Here is a 25524-nt window from a genome sequence, read left to right as displayed (position 1 = left end):
AACAGAAGAGAGCGAACAGAATTCAGAAGAAGAAAAAAATTGACTATGAAAAAGCCCCAACCTTCCTTTGCAGCTCACACACGGGCGGTCTGAACAACTTCTACTGCAATTGGTCCTGTTACTACTAATGAAAAGGAATTATCATTCGACTCCCACAGTGCCCCTGGCCTGAACAGCAGTTGGCTCATCATTATCCGCCATTTAATATCACGCATGTGTCCTCGGATGCAAGATTATTGACATCTTTGTCAAGGTTGTGTTCCATAAGCTTACGACAGTGCGTGCACATCTAGCTCCAACATAAATGGGCTTGCACACAAGAATGAGTTCCCCTGCCACTTGTGCCCCAAAGTTAAAACTCTCACAAACTGTGTATTACCCATTCACAAAAGAAATATTCAGAACAAAAGAAAAATATTGTAGTGTAATGGTTTAATTACCATATATGCAGGTCACTCTACATTCATAGATCCCTGGGAGTTCCCATACCCCTCCTGGCACAGTGGTGCAGCAGTTAAGCCACCTTTAACTGCCACCTTCCACAGGCAAATTAAACTGCCACCTTCCACGGTGGGCAGGTTGTGACAGTGCCACAAGGTCACGTGCCCTAAGGGGCCAACCTTCCTCCCAGGTTGCTCTTTGGGGACCGCCTGCCAGAGCCATGAACATGATAGTTTTGCTAACAACACGACATCAAATTTTCTGGAGAACAGGGCATTTAACACTGTCGCGTTTAACACTCTTTATAGTTATACAGTTCATATTCATTCGCCGAATGCAGGTAACTGGTTTCTTTTCATACTGGAGCTATGTGCAGTCATTTTTCATTTTTTTGTAGGTTGAAATTTCCGCACAAATTCTGACCTTGGTGCACACCACATGTTTGTGGCACTCAAGCTCCAACAATGCATATTTTCTTTTTTTTTCTTCGAACTGCCAGCTTCAAAAGGGTTCATACAATCATCCGATACAGCCTTAAAGAATCCAGCCTTAAAGAATAGCCAACAGAACTGTATTCTATGAGCCAACTGTTCATTCCATGGCAGCTAAGTATTTCACGTAACAGGGGTGAAGCTGACCAGCCATTTTTGTGCCCAGACAAAACCCTTGGGGTTTACACCCCGTACAACCTGAAGGCATCTAAAATACAAACACATCTACAGTGGGCATACCTTCTTGGGATCCACGCATCTGACTTGCTCAGGTTTCAGTTCTGCAGAAAACAAGAGCAAAGCTTCAGCAACATTCATCTTCATCATTATCGCCCTCCTATCTGTATCCCCACAAACTTCCTAATTTCGTCCGCCCACCCGACTTTCTGCTGCACCTTGCTTGGAATCAACTCCGTTGCTTTAACAGCCATCATATCTTGACTTCATGTTACATGCCCTGCCCATGCCCTCTTCTCGATTTTGACTAACACATCATTAACACCCTCCTCCTCATTAACTCCCATCTGTGCCCTGAAAAATCTGCTCTCTGCATGTCTCCTTTACCATTTTTCACCTCTCACTGGGTGTCCTCCGTTTAACCATTGTAATAGTAATTAAAAACCATTTGCAACAGCTTCAGAGGTGTCCACCACCTGTCAGCACAGCAAGCATGTTCCACTGTGCTGCGAGCATGTAGCCGTAACAACCTATACAATTGGCCCCAGATGAAAATAGAATTCACGTCCAAGGCTACAGAATGTAAGAGCCATGCTGAATTAAGGAATCAAGAAATCCAAAGTCATTCAATCCAGTGCCCTACCTTTGCATTATCCAGCAATAGAAAATTTGTTACACTGGTCATCAGAATCTCAGGCACACCACCCATGGAAGGTTTAGTGACATAACAGCGCATTCACAGCTACTTTAGGAACCTCCCAGTCAACCACGGATGTCAGTGGTATGTCCGATTAAGATCCGAATCTCCAGTGCCTCGTGAGGATGTCCATGGAGCATCCCCATGGACATCCATATCTGGATATACGCATTGGAGATCCGGAGTATGTTCGAGGGACATTCATTATCGGATGGCTGGCAGATATCCACGTACGGACGTCTGACGGGTATTCGTGAATATTCCTTTAGGAATTTGAGCTTACATCACATACATATTTTGTTTTCCCTCAGACAACAAATATGAAAGGTATTTTACTTTGCAAATGACCAAATTCAGCGATCAGATTTCTATACCAGCAATTAGTTTAATATTGTGTTCACATGAAAGAACATCGATTTAATTGCATGACTTTCTGGCACCAGTGCTCATAGTAAACGCCCTTTTGTTCAGCATTCCACCGAGGTAAACGAGGCATGCAGCGATGCATGCAGCCTTCCATCAAAGCTAAAACTCCTTCCAGGGGCCGCGGCAGAGCGATAGTGGCAATAGGCCTAAAAGTCGATCCAATCCGTCAGTCAGCAGTTCCGGCGCAGTCTTTGCTGTCTTTGCGTCGTTTTTCAGTGCGATGCTCTTCTCTCAATTGTTTTTTTTGCTACAGTGTGCAGTTTGTTTGTTATGTGGTTGCGGCTGTACTGGAAACGTGATGTGTCACCTATACACTCGACAAGACCTCCTCCTGCACCTGAATCTCTTGTGAAACCAAAGTGATCCCTTGCCGATACGCCGACGCTTTGTTGCTTCGGATGAAAGAAATGGCCTGGTGTTATCACTTGCGAGGTAAGTAACTGTGCTTGAAAATTACTATGAGGACGTTTCTGTGGGATGCGTGAAGCACTGCAATAATATTACACTCTGTTGCACTTGTTTGCAATGGAGAAGAAAGTTACAATTACGATGCGGTAGCTGCCACAAACATGTTCTCCCGCGTACGCGAGCCTACCACGAAGTTCCGGAAACCAGAGCGTCACGCTGTCACTTGCTCTTCAACTGCAATAAGACAAGCACGGAAAGAATAATGTTTCTTACTGCCTTTGCGGTGTGGATTTGGCCAGTGTGTGGAGTGTATTGGTGCCTAAATAACGCCATGTCATGAAAAGCACAGTTAAGTTGAAAATGATGTAAAAGTTGTCTACCTGTACCGCTAATCGATTGACTTGTTTCAATGTTAGGTGTGTCGAGTGAATGTTTCCAAACATCTACTGCACAGTACTTTGCTACTGCACAGTACTTCACACTGTGCAGTAGCATCGTTTAGGAGAGCTGAAGTGTGCTGTAAAATCTGCGAACACCAGTCACACATTCTTCACTTATCTTCCTATCGCTGCGCACTGAGTGCAGTCAGATCATGCAATGCGTTGGTACAGCTTTGTCAAACATTTCATGCCCACAGGGTTCAATGCTGTGCAAGGTAGCAGTACCATATATGGCACCCCTAGAGCTACATGTCGCTGGATTGTGAGCAGACCTTTCTCCCTTACTCAGGCAGAGCTGTGGATCATCAAATATGCTAGATGGTGCTTTATCAGTGAACCTTGTGGGCAGGGTGTCAACAAAGATCATGTTTTGCTGCATCATGGCATCTAACGTTATGTTGACAAAGTGCAGTACGAATTGCTCTCTATTTTATTTCTTTGGCCGTGCAGTGTGGATGTGACTGACTTATGATCTATACAGTACCTGCACAGCAGCAGCCTGCAGGTAAGTTTGAACTCCATTGCAAGCATCCTCCCCTCATGTAATCGACACTTTTTTCTTTGCTCTATGGAGTGTACTTGTACAGTGATGGATAAAAATTTTCAGGATGAGAGTTCTTGGGAAAAAACATTTTTGTACTGTAATTTTAGCCAAAGCAGTTTAATCAAAAGCCTAGAATCATTAGGGGAAATGAATGCTGTTTTATTAATATGTAGGGAAACATAAGTGTGGTATTGTCTTTTCTAATGCAACTGGTTGGAATAAAATTGCCTGCTTGTGCTTTCCCACCCTTTTTCAGACCTTTGCAACCAGAAGGTAACATACCTCTGCAAGCTGCAGTTGGCACTATGGCACTAGCCCGATTTTGTTTTGTGTGCTATATGCATTGTAAATGCTTGTGTACCTCTTATCACGTCACTGAGTTGCATTGGTATGTTGCAGCAAGGCTGGGTTAAAATGATGAAATTCTCCTGGTATTGTCTTTCATTAACATTTTTACTTACAGTATCTCACACTTAAAAAATTGGCTCAACTGTTCAGTAACAGTATTGTATTTGTGTCTTTTTCTTTTTTCAGAGCATCCTTTTTTGGAATACAGAGTTCAACCATGAAAGTTCTGTCTGCACACAGTAACCCTTCCCATAGCATGAAACTTCTGCTGGCATGACCAGCTTGAATAATTCTTGAAGATTGAAAGCTGCTTTAATGTCATTAATGAAATTGTCTTCAAACTGATACATTTTCTTTTGTGGCGGTTTCTTTAGAGGCATGCATATCTGACATATGATGGACATACGGTGATTGCAGCCCTTGGTGATTACAGCTAGTAATATATCTGGCAGTTCCCATGGACTTGTATAAAAAGCACACAGAATGCCCAAAATCGAAGTCCACGAGAACTGCCAGATATATTACTGGCTGCAATCACCAAGGCCTGCTTCATGAAAGTGCAGAAGGCATGACATGCGAATTGCCTCATTAGATCCACAGGGGATGTCCTCGGATATCTGGATCAGATGTCCGTGGTAGATTGTTCCAGTTACACATGTACCTCCGTCAGACGTCCGTGGAAGATCCGTTGTATATCGGTAGATCTCCCACGGATATCCGTATATCCAAAAAGTGACGTACGTCGTAGGTCTGCTGGATGTAAAGTGGTTGACTGGGCTGTGCTGATAGCTAGTTAGTACAGCCAAAGTTATATTGCCTCCCTCTTTTAGAGGATGTCTTGAAACGTTTTATGGTGGTGGCTACCAAAACAAAAAAAATTGTAAACTGAGGGGGCTAACATAACAAAGGCAGACTTGGGCTTATAAGAGACGCTATAATGGAGAGCTCTGGATTAATTTTGACTACGCGTAGTTTTTCAGCATAGAGCTTCTTCTGTGGTCACATTAGATCCTGTGTCCTTGGGCTCCGTATGGCAAGTCCACTTAAATTCACATGCCTCTGGATGCAGAGACATGTGAAATTTCGGAAGCAAGCATATACTGCTGCACTTGTGCAACAACATGCTGTGGTGCCAAGCTTCAGGCACTGCAGACACCAATGCAACTGTTGCGGAATAGTGTTCCGGTTACTGACTCAGTTTGCATAGGCAAGAAAAAGTAAGAAGACAAAACCCTAAAAACCTACCTCTGATTGGTCCCAGGGCAGCATCTTTTGCTAGGGCAGTTAGATCACTGCCCGAGTACCCAGAGGTAATCCTGCACAAAATAGAAATACTCTTCATAGTTGCCCACAATGACAAACACATCAGGAGGGAACGAGGGCAGAGTAGAAAACAGAGCCATTAGAGAGGAGGGTATTGGAGGGTCACAGAAAAGAAAATCAATGGAATTTAGAGGTGAGGCTGCAGTAAGCAGACAGTTCACCCTTGAACGTGTAGGAACACTAAATTTTTGGTTGCTTGTTCTTTACTTGGAATGATAAGCACAATGTGAAAAAAATGAGCCCCCACATGGTATTATGTGCAGTAAGTATCCCAATTCTTTTAAAATGTAGTTTCAACATCACTTTCAGCAGCCGAATGGTCAATAAGAAGCATGAGAGGACTTTAAATTACATGAGTAGATCAGTGCTTGCTTTGCCACCCCACTTGAGATCAACGACAAAAAAATTACAAGCAGCTATTATACCCGTTTTTGTATGCCACCCCTCTGCTGCTAAAACCAAAACATGAGAAAAAAATGAAATTTGAAATCATTTAGCCAATCACAGCTGATTTATTAAAAGAGAGCACTATCCTGCGGCCTCCACTCATCGCCAGCTGCTATCGGCCGTCGAGCACGGATGCACCCATGGGCACATTCCAAAACGAAAATGTATTAGTCACTGGACTACTCATCCACACTTGCGCCATCGTCCTCACTAGCGCTGCCATCGTGATCGCTGCTGTGGTCCGACAGCTCGTCGTTCTAACATTGTCGTGCAGCGAAATCCCGCACTTTGCAGCCAAATCACATCGCGTGGACAGCTGAAAATTTTGCCTCGCTGCAGCTGCCACACCTGTATCACCTGTTGCGAATCTTGAAATTGCGGCCCAGGGTGCAGCTGTTTGTTTCTTCGGCGTAAAGAATGACAGCCATCTTGAATGTAGCCGTGAACGAGCTCCGGTTGCTTACCGGACCCGGAGCACAAATGACGACTGACAAAGCAATACATTAAAATCTTCTGAAACGCGGCTGGCAGTAGACAAATGCGTCAGAGCCAAAGAGAACCATTAACTGCCCAAGCCCATTTCTTCTTGATTTCGAAAAGGACCCAACCACACTTCTTTCCTGACCCACTCTGCTCTCTTCCTGTCTGTTTATTGTTACACCTATTACTTTCCCTCTCCACAACTCGCTGCATTGTCCTTTTTAGTTAGCCCTTTGGTTAACCCCTTTTCGTTAGCCTCCATTATTCTGGCCCTACTTGCGCGGCAAGATACAGCTGTTATATACTTTTCTCTTGAGGGATATTGGTACTCATCACCTGTGAGTGCCTGCCAAATGCACTCCACCCCATTCTTATTCCCCATGTTATTCCCCTCTCACGTCCTGGTGCTGCAATCAACACTTGGCCACAATAAATGTGACCACTTCTTCCTTGCCAACCATAAACCCTAGCTACAACCCAATCCAATATGAAGTGATACAACGAACCACTAAGAAGCCAAATCCAAATTTAAAGGCAATCAGGCATGGCAGGGTACCTTGCCAGGTACTTCAGCTTGTCCAGAGACAGTGGGCTGTTCTGCTTCTTCAGCAGTTTCTCCAGGAGAACCAGCCGGGTGTTTTCATCAGGCAACGTCACATACACCCGTTTCGTGAAGCGTCTGCAATGCACAAATGCAATGCACAGTGAGCCACACTACTAAGCAACTCTGCAGTCACAATGGCGCTTGGTTACAACACAGCTCCTAAAGAGATACCGCATCCTCAAGGCAAAAAGTACTTAAAAGTGCAGATTGTACTGAAACAATATTTTGCACCGGTACATGGCAGAAAGCAGAAAACACGGGACGACACGACAGGTGACGACGGCCTGATATAAGACTGACGGGTTTAGCTCAAGCATAGTGCTGTGGCACTGCCTGCTTCACTGCCTTCTGGTCAAACATCTTCAGTCTGCAGTGAAGCTCTGCCCCCATTCTTGACTTTCACGCAGTTCCTTTTAATCTAAACAAAATGCAAAATAGGCGAAATTGTAAATGCAAGAACTTTGATGCCTCTGGTGGGTTGATTGCAATAAAACATTCAATTGCTAATTCCGTTCACTACTGCGATTAGCTAGGGGAGCAACACAACCCCCTGCAGGCCATGGGTTGGTGCCATCTGCAGCTTATTTTTTTAAGCTGTATCCTACTGTAAGAACAAAAATCATTCTGTCAAAAAGTGTAACTCAGGAAATAGTATTGCAGCAAATACTCTTCAGAGTATGCCCTCCAACCAATGGTCAGTCATGGTCAATCACCTTGAACATGAGTGGAGAACAACTATGATAACAGAATAACTCAATTGGTCGGAGAGGGGGTTTTTGCTGCTTGTTTTTTGCACTGAATCCAACAAACACCAGTGAATATATTGTACATTCCTTTGATAGCATTATAATTACAGGGAAATTTTTTTCACAGATATGCTTCGGAAGGAATCATCCAGAACAGCACTCAAGTTGGAGTTTTTATCTGTTAAAGCTACCAGTCATGAACCTGCCGCATGTGCTCTTCGTAAGATTTCGAATGCTGCCAGACACAAAACAGTGTTAAGGCAGTAAGCATTAATGGAAATTGGCATTAACTTCGGATTTTTCTGCCCCTTTTTACCCAGCGCTTGATGGGTAAGACAATCTATAACAAGGCAATTAAACTGGCTGACATAAAAATGTTGAATGATAAATGGCTGAATGGCTGAATGATAAAAATGCTGTTTTCACTGATAAAGGTTCTGTAGACAGAAAGACTTGAGTGAAATGCATATAGTGATGCCACTAGCTCCTTTCACAAGTATAGTAGAAACTCACCAAATGTTTCCAGGTCATACACTCAAAGATACAGAGCAATAAAAATGCGCAGAAGAGTTGCACAGTTTTCCTTCTGGTTAATATGTCACCGGGTAATAACGATTTTTCTGGTATCTTAAATGTTTCAGCAATTCTGATGCGAGACATGTTTGGTGGCCACCCGGAAGTTCGCGGGCATATTTGTGGGCCAAGCATGGGAGAGGGGCACGCCGACATAAGCAGAGAGCCAGCCAGGCCACCAGAGTGGCTTTTCCGCAATTTACCAGTGTAATGGGGCAAAGCATCCAAAGCAGTGACAGCAACAACGAAGGGGTTCCGGTTACTTTCACCCTTGCTGTTCACAGCATGGATAAGTTGCTAAGTTTATTTCGCACTAAAATACAATAGATGTCTGCAAGCGCCATACAAGTTCCTCAGATCTTGTGCCAGTAAGTGCTGACCCACCTCTATGGGAAGTGAAACTGAATAAATGGCTTAGTACTTAATTCTTTACCCCTGTCACACGGGACATTGAATGTCATTCGCAAGAAATTACATTCGCACTGAATGTCATTGCGATCTGGCGTTCCCGTTCTAAATTTGTACACAAAATGGCATTTGGAATTGATGGCGATGTCCACCGGCGAACTGCTATGACAACAAAGCGTTACAAATCAGATTTTTCATATATATGTATATTTATTGTTAGTAGCACATTGCTAAACATTAAAAGACTAAAAAATTTTTGCAACACCTGAAATGTCCAAAGCAAGACAGGCTCCAAGCCACTCATGATCTCTCCTGCCCGCGATGCCTCCCGCAGTCTGCAGTATAGAGGGCTGTGATATCGGTGAATTTTTGACAGTTGCTAATGGGAAACAGTTCAAACAAACGAACCGGTACCTGTTTCCAAGGTTTTTGATCTTGGATTTTATCTCCTTTAGTCTTGCTGATAACTTGCGCACAGAGGAACTCCCGAATGGCAATATGCACTCGCATGTTGCGCTTGCAGCGCAAATCACTGAGGTGGTCTCCCGAATGGCAATATGCACTCGCATGTTGCGCTTGCAGCGCAAATCACTGAGGTGGTCTTCCACACTTTCGGAAGTGCGCACGTTGCATCATCAGTTGAATGTGCCTTCTGTTTTTCATTCTGGGCTGGCGAAGCTGCACGGTTGTTCTCCATGATGAACCTTAATGGTGGATGGAATTTGCGACCATGCCATCTCAAGGAAGGATAGAGGGCGGTTTGTAAACAAACACGGCAGACCGACAGCAGCCATCGGCGACTAGGAAGAGTATAGTTGTGCAAATCGCTTCAAATACAGATTTAAATCGAAGAATAATTCAGAAGTTCAATGATCCAAAAGTTCATGTTTACAGACAATTGCCCCAGCGAAAGTATGAGACACCAGGAAAAGAAGAACACAGGTGAACATGGTTACCTTGTTACAGTTAATGTTTACTTTGATTATATTTTGTTTTAACTTGTACATTTTGTAAAATTTCACCAAGGCGTTGTCGTCTAGATTACACAGGTCGTGCGTGCATGAGTTCGGGAAACTCATTCAATGGGGGAATGTAGTTAGCTGTGAATCTCATCGACTGTGCCTGTGTAGCAGCAAAAAAAAAACGCCATTCACACGCAATGTCATTCGCTGCGAAAGGCATTAAACATGCGGTGTGATAGGGGTATTAGTCACATTTTTTACAATCTTGTTGGTTTTGGATCATACATTGTCGAGGCACGTGACATAAGCAGAAAACCAGCAGCAGTCAGCCGCCAGAGTGGCTTTTCCGCAATTCACCAGTGCAAGGGGGCAAAGCATCGAAAAGAGTGACAGTGACAACGAAGGGGTTCCGGTTACTTTCACCCTTGGCGTGGACAGCATGGATAAGTTGCCAAGTTTATTTTACGCTGAAAACAAAACAAATTACAATACAAGTCTGCAAGCACCATACAAGTTCCTCAGATCTTGTGCCACTGAGTGCTAACCCACATGTCTATAAGTGAAACAATAAATAGCTTTGTACTTAATTCTTAGTCACATTTTTCACGATCTTGTTGATTTTGGATCACAAATTGTCGTGGATAGTATAGTTTCCTCGAGCAATACTTAGCAAATCTATTAATGATTTTTTATTGCAAATTGCCATGACGTCAATACAGTGCAGCTAACATGGAGGGCTGAGGACTAAGCAGCTCGCATTAAGTTCAGCCATTTTCAACTCACCTCAACGCTGCATCGTCGAGCTCCTGAGGCCTGTTCGTTGCTCCCATCACGAGCACCCGCTCTTCACTGCCCGTGTGAAGCTGCATTGAGAAAGCCCAGCTCATCAAACCACGTCACTGACAGTTCTCATTGTGACAAAATGTGCAGCTCCATCCGAATGCTGTAAAACAACGCACAAAGACAATCTAATGGGGAATGCCAAGCTTTTAAAAGGTTCATGCATAAAATATTACTCCCATGTCTTGATGTGAGCCAAAGTACACGTCTTTCTTTTGCTACAGACCACTTTATGACGACACTGATATTCCGAGATGCTATAAAAGTTCATGGTAATGAGGGTCAACCTGATGTTCGCAACTTTTTTTCTCGCAGTGCAGGAGAACTGTGCTTGAAATTGTTAAAACACATATAAGTTTAATTACTAGTGGTTTTTCATATGAAACAAAAGCATGGCGGCTACCCATGGTGGCAGCCACCCACTGTGATGGCTGCCCACCCACCCAAGCCCTTCTGTAATTTTCGCCCTCCACAAACACTGCCGCATATGTGAAGCCCAGGAAAAGCATTCAATAGTGGTTTGGATTGGTTTCATGGAGTTTAGCATCCCAAAGTGACTTGGGCTACGAGGGATGCCGTAGTGGAGGGTTCCAGATATTTCCAGCCACCTGGGGTTCTTTACTATTCACTGACATCAAGCAGCACAACGGGCCTCCAGCATTCCGCCTCCGTCTAAATTCAGCCGCTGCAGCCAGTATCAAACCGGCGTCTTTCGGGTCTGCACCCGAGCACCATAACCACTGAACCACGGCGGCGGCTTCATGGCCGAATGAAGGAAGCGAACGTCATGGAAGTCCCATGCTCTGGGTACCACTGAGCCTTCAGGAACCAAGGCAGTTGCTAACACCATTACTATGCAAAGGTTGCACACCATACATAAAACTACCATGCCATCCTCCATGCAAAGGTTTCACGGCTTAAGGAGGCAATAGTGCCAATGCATGTCCCACTAGAAGCCTGCAAAGCCCACGTCGACAAGTTTCTGCATGCACATTTCTAATGACTCAGTGCTTTAAAGAGACATGTGAAGCTCAATGGCTGAGACTCACCCCATCAAACTCCACCAAGAACTCAGTCTTGAGCCTCCGCGGTGCCTCGTGCTCGTTATCTTTCCTCTCGCTCAGCAAGGAGTCAACCTCATCTGCGCAAGGAACATGCACAACACAAAGTCTGCAATCTATTTGAAGGACTGAGAGTATAATGCATTTAGTCAACACAAACATGGTGCATTTTAGGCTGATTACAGAACGTGTACAAGAGATAGGCCCTTAGTTGGTAAGCAACTGACGGCCCTTCTATATTCGTTCACCTAAGCCAGTCACTACTGTAGTCTTAACGCTGCCAATCCCTTCTGATATCTCAGTACTAATGTGCAGCACAGAATTAGTAATGTGCAAGTCAGAGTAATCCATTGTGAAGCTAGAGGAGTCGCTGACAGCAAGCGATATAAGACTTGAAGGATCACGAATTTAATGGGTGCTTAGCTGCATTACATGTTTACAATGCATCAGCATTAAGAGCATTTCTCCACTATGCAGCGATTTGTGTTGTTGCAAAGTTTTTCATCGGACTTTGCACATTCGCGAAAATGCTATTTGATTTTCATTTTTCGCTGATGAGTCATTAGTCATTATCTGTTTTACGAAGTCATTTCATTCAACACTTTTTTTTAAGGGGGTTTTCATCCCATAGCAGCCATCTCCGGCCTCTCCATCCTCTCTCCCCTACAGTTTGAGAGCGCATTTCTCTCTCACAATTTTGCCAACTATGCCAACTATGGCAGGTGGCTATTCCATGTACACTGCCTCACATTAACACCAGCAGCTGCTCACAATGGGGCCTCTAATGGCAATGCTAAGACCCACATCAGGCAACCAAAATTTTTGGCTACAGAGAACTGTAGACAATGGGAGCAACAACAAAGTATTAGGATAGCAGGCCACTGGAATGGCACAGAGGTGTACTGGATTTACTCAAATCTAAGTCACCCACAATTCTAAGCCAACATCTGAAAGTTGAAGGCCAAATAAAAAAAATAACTTTCCCCCCAAAAAAAACCAGAACAACAGCAGGGCCACCAGCACGCAAATGGAATTTATTTCCATGAACCTACTCCCACTCACTTGTACAAATCATTGCTGTCCTCCTTAACGCTGTACTCTTTGTACAGTGCACAATCTACTGTGCCAGCAAATGCAGTGGGAATGCTGCACCTTCGGAACGAGCGTGTAACCAAGCTTTCCAGGACATAATCCTGGGCCGCAGAGATCCAGCTAGCTACAACTCCTAGTGATGCACGCTGGATGCAGCCTCTTGGAGTTAGCTAGCGCATTTCACTGGTCCCGTCGAATGTCTTAGCCTCTTGCCAGCTCTCACTTAGTCCTGTAGTACTTTTGTCACTGAAAATGCCGATGACCTCCACGATTTTACAAACTCTACTAGCACCGATTCGACTGCGGAATGGCTGCGTTTCTTCGCACCTGTGAAGACCCTACCCGTTGCGGGGCAAGATCACCCCCCTCCAAAGATGAACATTCTTTATGGGCTCGCCGAAGTCTTGACCGGCTTGCACAATTGAAGGCTGCTCTGGAATGAGCACTACCTTTTGCTTGAAGGTGGCGCTATATTGACACCATCTGCTTAGTGCCATGATGTCGGCGAAACACCACGTGTGAAAAAACTTGCACAGCCATGGAACGTGCCCACGCCCCCACACAAGAGAAAGCGAAGTCAAAAGGCAGCCCGTGCTCATGTGCACTTCTATAGGCATCAGCTGCGAATAGTAACCGCTACAGTGCCATTTTCTGCTGGCATTTCGTGGGGGTGCCAGCCACCTATGTGCTACCTTTTTTTTCTGTTTTACGTGTTGTCCCTGCATTTTATGAACACAACAAAATCTTTTAATCTGAGCTGACCTCCAGGAGTATAGGACCTATAGGACGTATGGGAGTCAACCTATTACAGAAACTATCGGTGTAGATTTTAATATGGTAGTGCCGACACACATTCCATGCATGGCCATGCACAGCCACTGCATGGCGCACACCGTCCAGTGTGACAGGCACGACAAGAGAGAGAATCAAGGAGACAAGGAAGAGGGTCTGAGGACGGAAAGGGGAACAGCGCAGATTACGATCACAATACGATTTTGCCGAGCACAGCCCATACAGCTGTCACTGCAGAAACATAGCAGGGGAAAACGTACATGCAACAAATGCCAAACAGAGCCCACTCACCAATAAAGATGATGCTTGGCTGCAGCTCGCGTGCCACAGCAAACAGAGCTCGCACCAGCTTTTCACCTTCGCCAACCTTCGTTCCGAGGAACAAGAACGGAGGGAAAAAAATAGATGGCATGAGACAAAAACTGTACAATCATGAGCAACACAAAAAATGGCATAAATTGCAGAAGCTAAAAGCATAAATTGATTATTCCAACCAAATGGCTATAGTGTAAATGTCACTGGCGGCTCTGAACAAAGCAAACCGAGGGGCTTGTTAAGCAATGGAATAAAGAAAGGTTAACTGTAGGCCATGGTTCATTTTCCCCTTGCGATAAATATTCCAAGGGCCAAGTTACCTTTACAAAATTAGAGAATTACCTTTTTCAATCCTCTTGTAGTAATGAAGTTATATCATTAAGATACAAAAGCTCTAAAGGCCCATTTTCGTTTACCATGATTTTGGTTTTATGGTTTAAAGAGGTTTAATGTCCCCGTACCTGCTGCTGTTTGGCACTTCATCCTTCAAGAATCGTGGCAAGTGCGTCGTGTGGTTAAGATGACAACACAGTGGCAAACCCTACTGCTTTCAGACAAAGCCGAGACCACCCACCAAGTCGAACACAGCGAAAAGAAATCTGATGCCACAGCACACTCCAAGATTGCCTGGACCACACATTCAGTGAAAATCTTAATAAGTCAGCCATTAGTGAGAACACGTGAGAACATGCGTTCGAACACCAGTGCTACATTTTAGCATTCAAACCCTCCAGGTTCGATATATCCAGGATGGACCGCTCATATGAAGTTATGGTTTTCACATTGAACACTTCGTGGGAAATTTTGTACATGTCTGAAAAATAACCACTGGAGATTAGCACCTCAATTCTGACTGACTGGCATTCAGAGGCCTGCACAGACTACTCTAGTAGAAAAAAATATTTGTGCAACAGAAATGAGCAGCACCTAAAAGTGTTGGACGTGACAGCAGCTTCCATGCCAGAAACAATTCTGCCCCCCATCCCCCTAGCAGGCACTCACGTATTTTGATGTAAGCGATGCAGCACTGATGTTGAGGAATGTTGAGTTGGACTCGTGGGTGACTGCCTTGGCCAGCATGGTCTTGCCATTGCCAGGAGGACCAAACAGGAGCAAGCCCTTGGGCGGTGCTCGCAGGCCAGTGAACAGCTGAGAGGGAAAAACGATTTGACGTAACTGTGAAATGTGGCAAGGGAATAAGTTTGGAGGACACCAAAGTCTGGTTGAATGCTTCTTTTAATGGGTAGAACTTAGAAGCACAAGACAGTATACATGGCTCACCATGTTGATTTTGCCTAAGCCCAGTAAGCAAGTCGTACCTCAGTTTTTTCTCACACGTTTTGGTTTCAACAGTTGAACGGTGGCTACAATGTCAGACACAAGAAGAGACAATGTTGAGGTCAAATGAGGCACATCAAATCAGTGCTGTGATAACTGCTTCCATTATTTTAATTCAGCTGTTACGTCAGCCTACCCTAAAAGCCAAGAGGACAACACCCCTCCTTCGATACATGCAGTCTCAACTTGCCCGTAACATCATAGCCATTTGGGTTAGACTGTTGAAGCCAAAACATGAGAGAAGAAAGAATTATAAATTATTAACCAGGCCTAGGCAAAGTCCATGTGGTGATGCATATTTCTGGTGTCTTGCACATCATTTCAAAGAAAAGTCAAAAGCAAGTGCCCAATCTTTGAGCTGGTTACCTTGCACCCATGACTTGGCAATGACAATGAACAAGGCAACAACACTAGAAAGAAGGGTATCTCGCCATGATTAGCATGCAACAAACATTACCAGCCAGAAGACAGATACTGTGGAACCCCGGTTATACGTCCCCCGGTTTGGCGACGACCCGGGCTTTACGATGGATTAACGCAGACCCGGCGAAGTCCCCATAGAAGCAATGCATTAAAAACCTTAGTTACCCAATGTAATTTTACACCGGACCCACGTCATATGACTCTCGCGAAGCGCGGGACGGAACGGCGGGCGAAAGAAAAAAGCCGCGGATCTCTTTCTTCACGCCGTCTCTCCGCATGCGGAGCGCTTGACCTCGCTCAATCGGTTTGCTCCAGCGGGCGCAGCTTCCTTTCCTGCCTCGTCTCATAGTTCGTTTCTCTCTCCCCCACCAGCTGCCCTCCGCGACACCCGCTGTGCTGAAATAGCGCGTTTTCTTCTCCACAATCACTTTCTCCCTTTCGCTCCCTCTTTTCTCGGCGGCGTCGCCTCTCGTCGCGTTAGGGAAGCGTTGCTTTCCAGTTTCCTAGCAGCAGATCGCCGACAAGGTAGCGTGGATAGGCCTAGGTTCATCGCACGTGATCTTCGTCGTAATCCTAGCGGCCAGTGTTCAGCAAGGTTTTGAGTTGTGTGGAGCAACGCGACGCACGATGTCCCGAATGCTGGCAGTTCTGTCGCTCGGTGATAAGCTCCATATTATCGAGGAAGCAGAAAAGCGGCATGGAGCGCGAAAGCCAGCATTGCCCGGGACCTTAACATACCCGAATCTTCGCTTGAGACGATCCTGGCAAACAAAGCGGTGATATTGCAAAATGCCAACAAGTCCGGGCTCAAGTGGATAGCGGCAAAAGAAGGACAGCATGAGAAGCTAAAAAAATTTCTCGTCAGGTGGCTGCATCAGGCATGGAGCTCTGCGATCAATGCGGACGGTGCCATCCAAAAAGAAAAGGCGAACCTTGTGGCATTGCGTCTGGGCATCAACAACTTTCAGGCATTGAACGGGTGGCTGGATCGCTTTAAAAAACGAAACAGGATTGTGTACAGCCGCTCCTGCAGAAAAAGCACTTCCGTGGACGTTTCGACGGTGAACAAGTGGATGGAGTCGCTGCCAGAGATGATTGCTGCATACAAGCCATGCGACGTTTTCAATGCCGATGAAAGCGGTATTTTTTACCATATGCAGCCCGAGCAAAAACCCTTGCGTTTAAAGGTGACAGCTGTCATGGTGGCAAGCGCAGTAAAGAGCGGGCGACAGCACTATTATGTGCTAACGAGGACGGTTCCGAGAGGTTGCACGTGCTCGTTGTCGGAAAATTTGCAAAGCCACGGTGCTTTAAGAACTTGAAGACCATGCCATGCAGCTATAACTTTAACAAAAAGGCATGGGTGACGTCTTCGCTCTTCAGCAATTTTTGCAGCAGTTGGATTGCAAAATGGTTTCCAAGGCAAGGAAAATATTGCTTTTCGTGGACAATGCACCATGCCACCCACCCGATACGTCCAGTCTGAGGAACGTAAATGTTGTTTTTTTTTCGCCCAACTGCACAAGACGGCTGCAGCCGCTGGATGCCGCCATCATTAAGTGCGTGAAGCAAGGGTACCGGAAGCGGTTAGTGCAGCGTCGGCTGGCGGCTATGGAGCGCAGCAAGTCAGAAAAAAAGATCACTGTGCTCGACGCCATGCATTTTATAGCCAGTTCATGGAACGCAGTGTCGCAAAGCACAACCGCCAACTTATTCAAGCACTGTGGCTTTAAGCGAGAGACTGCCTCCTTTGCTGGGGACGCAACGACCTCGATGCCGCTTGAGACCGATGCAGGCTTCACCGAAGACGATTCAGAGGGTTTAAACCTCGCCACGACCTTCGCCGAGTACCTGGAAGCCGACGACAACGTTGCGATCTGCGGCTAGGTGTCGCTGGATGATGCAATCACGGAGGCTTTGCCTAGTGCTGACACCACTGCGACATCGGACGAGGACGACGACGACGACACAAATGCCGTGCCTGTGCCTACCACATTCGCCGAGGTGCAACGGCACATAGACGGCATCCGGAACTTCATCTGTTCACGCGACGCCGCAGAGGACCTCCTTTTAGACGTTGCCCAACTAGAGCGAAAGATTTTGCAAGTTCACGGATTAAATAAGGTCCGAAAGAAACTGACAGACTCTTTTTAATGTTCGCGCCGGCTGGCGGGAATTGCGGCAGTGGGCAGCGGAGTGCCGGAAAGGTCCGTTTGAATAAAGCATGATTGGTACCTGTACTGCAGCATTAATTCTTATCGCATTTACTCTTTTAGTAATTTCGGTTTCCAAGCCCTGCAGAGTATGTTAGTAGTTTACATTGAAGTTTCTCGTAAACTCGTCGCGCGAAAAAAGTAGTATTTTTATAGGCATAATTTATGTTCAGATTTTACGACGCTCGCCCGAGAAAGTCATATAATCTGGATTCCACTGTAGTTCAATTTCCATCATGGTGACAATTGCTGATGGGCATGAGGTCACTCGAAGGTCCGTGAAACCAGGTTATCTTTCCGACAGACCATGACTTTTTTGTGAAAAACCGGGTTTGCAAAAACAAGTACATATATGCATGAATTGAAATTTCGTATTACCGAGAAACAAGCAAAATCAAGTTTTTTTTCCAACCATGAAGCCCACATACAGCAATTCATTTGTGTGCAAGCCCCGGATGTCTGCCGGTGCGTAGCTCTACCAGGTCAGCCAGCAAACAATTTTGAAGAGAAAATAACAGCACAAGTGTTTCCAACGCATAGTCTGATGCCACAACATGCCACAGAATGCCGAAGGCATGCATCGTTTCCACTGTTGCCAGTGGCTGATCATCGCTGCAGTTGCAGCTGTCTTCATCATTGCTGCTTGCGAATTCAGGCTGAGATGTTGCCATATTCTCTACAATGTCGGCAGCAGTTAGCAGACCACAGCTTGCGAGATCCTCATCAGTAGTCACAAAGTTGTCAGCAGAGCAGTCCACGCAAAGTCTGTCCCAGTTTTCAATGGGAATCAAATCTGAGGCAGCCAAATTGGATTTGAACATACCACACTAGCTGAAGCAGTTGGCTATAGTCGTAAGAGACACACTCTGCCAGGGCATTGTGATGAAGCGCACAGAGCCCAAAAGATTGATCTGGAGGTTCAGTCCTTTCAATCGATTTTCGATAAGAGGAGGCACACCGACACTTTTCAAGCTATACGTAACATTCTTAATAATGCCAGAATCAAGAGGCTGCAAATGACTTAACATTTTCCGGCAAAAACTTTTACACTTTGCAGCATAACCTCTTGTGGGCACATTAAACATTGATCTAAAATCAAAACAGTCGGGACAATCAGGACATATTCCTATCCGGATTCGGCACCAACTCCGAAAACAGCGGTGACGTCATCCAAGCCTTTTTGTTTGTCTTATAGATACAAGGCAACCGACCAGATAACTTGAAGCATCGGGGCTTGTGAATTTTCCAATGACTGTCAGTGGCATCTTTTCTGAGCAGTCAGCACTGCAGCAGAAAAATACAGTTGCTGCTTGCTTTTTTGCCTGCCGTGGCAGGCTTTGAATTTAATACAATGGCTCTTTTTCGACTGCAGGTTATAAAATAGCTCAGGCTCATCCACGTAGACAATTCTGCGACCCAGGTGGCCCACGATGAGCGTCGGCAGTGTCATTGACATCCAATCCTCCGTAATGGAAGCCTCAACCGTCTTCGCTTTGTTGTAGGCAAGGCCATGCCTGTGTACTCAACCACTGGAGGCCCGACAATCTTCCATGCTGAAAGTGTTTTTGCACAAAACTGCCATCAATGCTGTCAATGTTTAAGCCGTGTCAGAAGGACTTCCACCACCTCGACATGATGGGCATGTCGTCGCGTCTTGCGTTAACGCCAAAGTGCTGCACACTGTACATGATCTGGTCGCTCTGACCAATAGTTGACAAGAACAGAGAGCACTATAGGCCTAGCTTCATGGGGGACGTTTGCATTTTTCTTTGGCTCCTCATCCACTTTCTTTAAGAACTCTAGTTTTTCCTTAGAAGAGCACCTTCCGCATATGCGACCTTTTTTTTTGTTGGAACAGATGCAAATAATTAAAATTCCACACACCTTGCTAGTGAGTGAACTAAGCGGACTGCTTCGTCCATGGCAAGCTGGCAATGTGCGGGCGAGACGATGACTGCGACAAGTGTGCGTGGAGACGCAAGAAATGCGGACAGACCAAGCGATGTCACCGCCATAGGACTGGTCGGTTGGCTGGTTCACGGGGTGAGAAGCCCCATCAGTGGAAGAACATTTGTTGTGTTCAAGTGAAATGACAAGGAGACCAGCCGGGAGGGAGGGCTTGTCTCCTCCTTGTGTATTGGCCTCCTTTTTCAATGCTGCTGTTGGCTGCTTACAGTTCTCTCATTCGCATCACCCACACCGGCGTGGCAGAGCTTATGAACCATTCTTCTGTACTGTCAGCAAGAGATGAAACGTGAACAAGATAACTGAGCCACGAAGCACAAAATAAGCATGTAGGCAAGGAAAGCTCAATACTGGTGAAGGGTAATTTAATAATTCCGGAAGCACGAATACTGTTTTTCAAAAGTGTTCAACTCCGTTGTACTGGCTGTCCAGGAGCTAATATAATGGCGTTTTTCAGTTGCCTTCTCAGTTTTCTTGTTCACGTTTCGTTTGTTGCTGATAGTACATTGTACAGAATGTACTTTGGCGGAGGAATTTCACCAATTCGTATCATTGCCAAGATTCCACAGCACGCAAAATCCTACAACACAAATGTGCTTAGGCAAGCTCAGCTGTGCTTCGCAAAACTACCTATGCTCAAACTCCTGGCCAGTCCCCACACATTAAAAAACATTTACTGCATGAACAGCAATTGTCTCATGCGCTTTTATTGCGATCCAAGTAACTACTACAAACACCAAGTGAACCATGCATGAGGACCGCACACTGAACAGGTCACACAATACTGTCAACCGTACACATATGGTAACCTTCCCCCAACCTCACCTCTGGCCGGTCGGTGGGCAGGATGACCGTTTCACTGAGAGCCTGCTTGGCAACCTCCTGGCCGGCAATGTCGCTGAAGAGAACTGTGGGTCCTCCGTCCACAATCTCATCGAGGATCATGTGTGCTAGCCTCGAATCAACACCCTTGAGAGTGGACATCCTGCTGTTTGCAGTGTTGCCACCCCGGAAGGAGCCACCACGCGCACCAGGCCGCGACAATGGCGACGGCTGCGGTTGCTGCCGGCCCTATAACAGTTGGTGGCAATAGTTTATTGTAAGAAGGGAACGAAAAAGACTCATGCTGCCCGCAGGAACGCCCACTCAACCCCCCTCTGGCACCTGACCAGCATTCCACGCCCTTGGTCAATGGAAAAACTTAGATTTTAACAAAGAGGATACTGAACGAAACTTAGGCCCCGCAAGGCTTTTGCTGTGTTAATTCGCTGTTTTCATTTTTTTCTCACTTTACATATTTATGTGGTTGCCTAAATGCCTAAATGACTTGATTTGTATTGGACCGGACACTAGCCATGTAGGCTATCGGTCCAAATATATTGTACAATTTTTTTTTGAATTATGAAATAAAGCTTCCTTTGATGATGATGATGAAGGCACTCCAAATGTCCCCCGCTGCACCGCATGGACAAAACACACACATATTTTGTCCAAAATCAAGCTTCAGAAGGTCAAAAGAAGTCAGCAGAAAATGGCCACGCTCAAGAACTGCTCTGAATTCTAGTCTACAGACCAACATCGGTCTGTGACATAAACGAGATGCGCTGGCACTGCTTTTGCCAGGTGGGGTAAAAGCTGAGGTTCCATATCAAAAGAAATACATGCAAAGTTTTCAAAGTAGTTTTCCAATTTCCCAGTGCACCTGTGATGTCATTCCTTCGTAAAGAAAAGCCAAGTAAATCTTACAACACATCGTGCAAGTATGGAACGTCATTCTAAAGATGATATACCTGACAATGACACAGCAGAGTATGCCATGTGATTTCAAAGTTGACTTTTCAAAGCATCGTAATAAACTTGTTTTACATATAACCAGCCTATAAGCACCCAGCACGGCTCTGTAAGCTAGATGTTTCTATGTAACGCACAAGCCTCATGTGAGTCGACATGCTGCCACGCGTGTTATATTTGTTTGCCAATACAGCCATTCAACGTAGACAGGCAGGACAGCTCTACATAAAAAGCAGCTTTTAAGCGGCGCAACAAGTAAACAAGAGCAAACCGTGCACAGTAGCAACTGTTCCAACCCTCGCGACCAGTAGTGACAGTGGGGCAGGTCAGCACCTATAAGCACCAGAATCGCGCCAAACATGGAGTGGTGGCAGCCCAGGAGATGCACGCAGCTGGTGAAACCTTCAGGTAGTGCAAGCCACAATATGGTGCCCCTTTGATATCTGTGCAAAAACCTAACAAACGCTACTTACGCCCCTTAGCGGAGTCCTTTAAGCACAACATGAAAAGACTTAGACTTCAATGAAATTTACAGACATATTGAATTTGAAAACAAACACCTAGTAAATCCTTGCCGAATTGAAGGATATGAAAAAGCTGGTTCAAAACTTGCCTGCCAAGCTCGCTCTCCAAAAATAAGCACAAACAATGGTTCCTCACCTTGGGCTGCTGCTGAGCATTTGGCTGCTGCGCCCCCAAGCGCTGCCTGGCTGCCGTTGGCGCCGGATTTGGAGCTGCATAGTTACTTGCCGGCTGACCGCCGACCCGCGATGGCGACTTTGCTGTCGTCCGAGGACCAGATGGTGCATTGCGTGGCAGGGTTTGAGCTTGTGCTGGGACACCGTGTGTAGCCATGCTTCCTCGTGAACATGCTGGTGTCTGCTTTTTTATCGTCGCTGATGTTCGCATAAGGAAAAAAATTTAAACATCAAGAATATTAAATCATTCGAGGCCATCGAAAAACACCTGCATGTGTGCTCTGGGGAATTCACAAAAGAATTCGCTGACAATTGGACAAGTGCATGGTAACAGATGTGCTACAGCAGAACCCCTCTGTAGTAAAGAGACTATGGGGATTTTTACTATATCAATTGTTAGGATGGCATGGCTCTGAGGATGCTCTTTGGTAATTAATTCGCAGCTCATTAAAGTCAGTGTTGGTTTATAAAAGAAACACTCACGAATACCCTCTACCCTGTTCTTATTGTCCCTTTATATGTGATAATTATTTTTGGTTATCACATTTCATGTTATCATGTTTCCAATTTTCTACACATCCTGAAGTGCACAAGTACACAAAATACAATACAACTACAAATACAATGCAAATATACAAATATAATGCACAAATGCAATGCAACTACGAATATAACGATAATTTTATTTCATGTGAAAACAAAATTTTTGCGTGAACACGGCGTCATTTTCAGCAACCTCAGCATCGTTTAAAAGGCAATAAGACGCGCGACACAGTCGAGGCACGGTACCGCCCATGTACGCCGCCTCCATTGCCGCTTCCCTATGCATCGAAAGCTGCGGTGATTCGCGCTGCCGTGATGCGAATGTTCACCCGTTTCTTCCCTTCTCTACCCTTTCACTGCATTTTTACTGTCTTCCCTTTCTCAGCGAGCCACGCCTCCTTTGCATGTTCATGGGAGCTTAATTTTTTTTTTCTGCACGCGCCGCGCGCATTGCCTCCCGGCCCAAGGTCTTTTAGAATCTGGCTTCTCCCCACAGCTTTTCAGCTTGGCGGTGAAGCTATCTCAAAGAGCATCGTTTTATCGTCTTTGGTATGCATTTACCTCCTAATGTCGGCCTTGCGCGTGCCGGGTAGTCATCATTACGCGGAAGCTGCGTCGCCACAGCCAGATGCTCTACTACAGCAGTTTTTTGAAAAAAAAATACAACAGTGAAAAAAATGCAGGCCTCTATGGCGAAATGGAACCGCAGTTTCACTTTACTGCATGAGAGTTTCTACAATATTCGAGTTTACTATAGCAGGGTTCTACTGCATTCGAATTCTATGCAACTTTCTATGCAACTTGGGTTCGGTTGCCTGGCTGATGCACGGCTGATAGCCGCCGTCACCACGTGCTGGCGCAAAGTTCTGAAAACCGAAACCTAAACTACGCGGTGGAACTACCCGTAGAGGCAACTGACCGTTTTTCATTAATTTACGCCTTCCAATGCACGCACATCACATGTGAGCGGGCGACTCTACAGCACGCGATTCAGGTTTGAGCACATGCCTATGACGATCGCTTGCCCAAGTGGTCACTACTGGACGTGGCTGCCCTTAATTGGAATCCTGCTCGAATTAACCGGTGCGAGACCCGCAGCGTCCATATCACCGAGCCTCCAACGCCAGACTAACATGGGTATAAGCCAGGACCGCGCTGGCAATTCAAGTTATCCAGGTTTCCGGATTACCAGGGGTACAATTAATGAGCCCTGACTGCACTAGCCTGAGTCCTCCCAAAGTGTGCCATTTTCATAAGCTCCCAAGCCATTCATACAGATTTAAAATGCTCACCATATCTTATACACATAGTTTTCTCTCCACCGCAAACATGTCCAAAGGCAAAGCAAGGTTCTCCTCTTCACACTCAATGAACAGACGCGATGGGGAAAGCGCACGTGGTAGCTGCATAGTGCAGGTCATGAGATGCCACTAAAAGTGTGTCACAGTCGCTCCAAAATGACTAACCAAAAAACATCTGGGTTTGCTCATCATGCATGTGCCTTTGGCATCACCTCTGTCAATGTGGAAATCAGCCATGGCAAAAGAGTGCAGGACGCACTTTGCTTTGAACTTTACTGTTTTCTTGTGGCACACATTGCGTGCAGTACTTTTCTAAGACGACCCTAACCAACCTATCCAATATATTGCGAATAATGAAAGGAGCATAGACACCTAATTTTGGTGCGTATGTTTTCTGATCTACAATGAGACGGAAGGCAATAATATGTATGGATGAGCCACCATGTGGTATTTGCCTAGGACCCCTAAATAAATTAGAATCGAGTTTTTCAGTCATGCAGTTTCGGTTTCAGTTTTCACAGCTGAACAATAGCTCTGACGTCAAAGTGAGGGTTTATGTCATGCGAGGCATGAAATAAACATCGATATAAGCACTGGTTCATCATCTACAGTGCTGAAACCAGTGCAATGAATTCACTAGAGTGCTGAAACCAGCCTTCCTCAAGAGCCGGAATGACAAAGAATGTAGAAGCAATAATTTTATTGCAGTTTTTTTCATGTCTCTAGTGACCTATAACCATGTCACAGTCGTTTGGCTGTTGAAACCGAGACCAAACCAAAACAGAACAAGAAAAATTTAATTACAAATTATTTAGGGGTCGCAGGAGAACACCAAGTGGTAATCGATGTATAATGATGACTTAAGCATCATTACAAACAACAAAATGTGCACCCGGAAGTTAGGTGTCTATACTCCTTCAAGATGTCGAAGCCTGATCACGGGCACCTTAAACCTTGTGAAGTGCAAGTTTGCACTATACTACCCTCAATTATCATGTCAGCGTCACAAATATATGGCACGGAGTTGGATGTTTTCCACGGCGACATAAACGACTGCCAGAGGGCACACTTTGCGTAACCAGCACAGCAGCTTGCAATGGCAGCCAGCACTTCCCAAACAAACACTTGCACGCAAAATTAATTCTTGTAGTCTAGACGGCAAAGCGTAATGATGGCACAAGACTGACCACCAGAGGGTGCTTGGGGTGTAAGCATGGGTGACTTGCAACGCCTGTGCCTGTCATGCGACTGGCCATTGGCGGTAATGCCTCCGTTTTCCGCCATCTTCAGCCAAGAAGGGCCGTCTCTGTTCGCGGAGGCGGCGTCGTCGCCGGGTGCCGTCTTCTGCCACGCTCGACGCTTCTGGCCACCCTGGGGCCGCGCCACACCCGCATGCCAGGGCAGGTCCTCGCCTAGGTGCGCAATCTTTACCATGCTCTCTGCACATGCAACGATGGCCAAGAAACATGCAACATGCTAGTAGCATGCTTACGCTGCCAGAGCTCTCGTCAACCACATCGGCCGCAAAATTCTGCTTCAAAATCAGGCCACCTCTAAGCAGCTAGCCTCTTAACAGAATCTGAATATATGAGTGTGCCACCCCCCCCCCCCCAAGGTCCCCCTCTGGAGTGACCACT

At 45.7% G+C, this 25524-nt stretch overlaps 1 protein-coding gene across 1 annotated transcript in view; it reads right to left on the bottom strand.

The window, feature by feature from the left end:
* LOC144116063 (spastin-like) overlaps nucleotides 1-25272 on the bottom strand; it is a 28363-nt gene extending 3091 nt beyond the window's left edge. Inside the window, exons 1-10 of the mRNA XM_077650722.1 lie at nucleotides 25075-25272; nucleotides 22006-22241; nucleotides 20380-20625; nucleotides 14618-14764; nucleotides 13592-13667; nucleotides 11405-11496; nucleotides 10299-10378; nucleotides 6779-6901; nucleotides 5218-5288; nucleotides 1173-1213 (exon numbers count right to left, since the gene is read on the bottom strand). Of these exons, the coding sequence (XP_077506848.1) occupies nucleotides 1173-1213; nucleotides 5218-5288; nucleotides 6779-6901; nucleotides 10299-10378; nucleotides 11405-11496; nucleotides 13592-13667; nucleotides 14618-14764; nucleotides 20380-20625; nucleotides 22006-22241; nucleotides 25075-25171 (1209 nt within the window). The 5' untranslated portion in view covers nucleotides 25172-25272. The remainder of the gene's footprint in view (nucleotides 1-1172; nucleotides 1214-5217; nucleotides 5289-6778; nucleotides 6902-10298; nucleotides 10379-11404; nucleotides 11497-13591; nucleotides 13668-14617; nucleotides 14765-20379; nucleotides 20626-22005; nucleotides 22242-25074) is intronic.
* Between the last annotated feature and the right edge of the window lie 252 nt (nucleotides 25273-25524).

The sequence above is a fragment of the Amblyomma americanum genome, chromosome 1 (genome assembly GCF_052857255.1).
Source record: "Amblyomma americanum isolate KBUSLIRL-KWMA chromosome 1, ASM5285725v1, whole genome shotgun sequence".
Classification (NCBI taxonomy): domain Eukaryota; kingdom Metazoa; phylum Arthropoda; class Arachnida; order Ixodida; family Ixodidae; genus Amblyomma; species Amblyomma americanum.
This window is presented reverse-complemented; position numbering and strand designations above follow the sequence as displayed.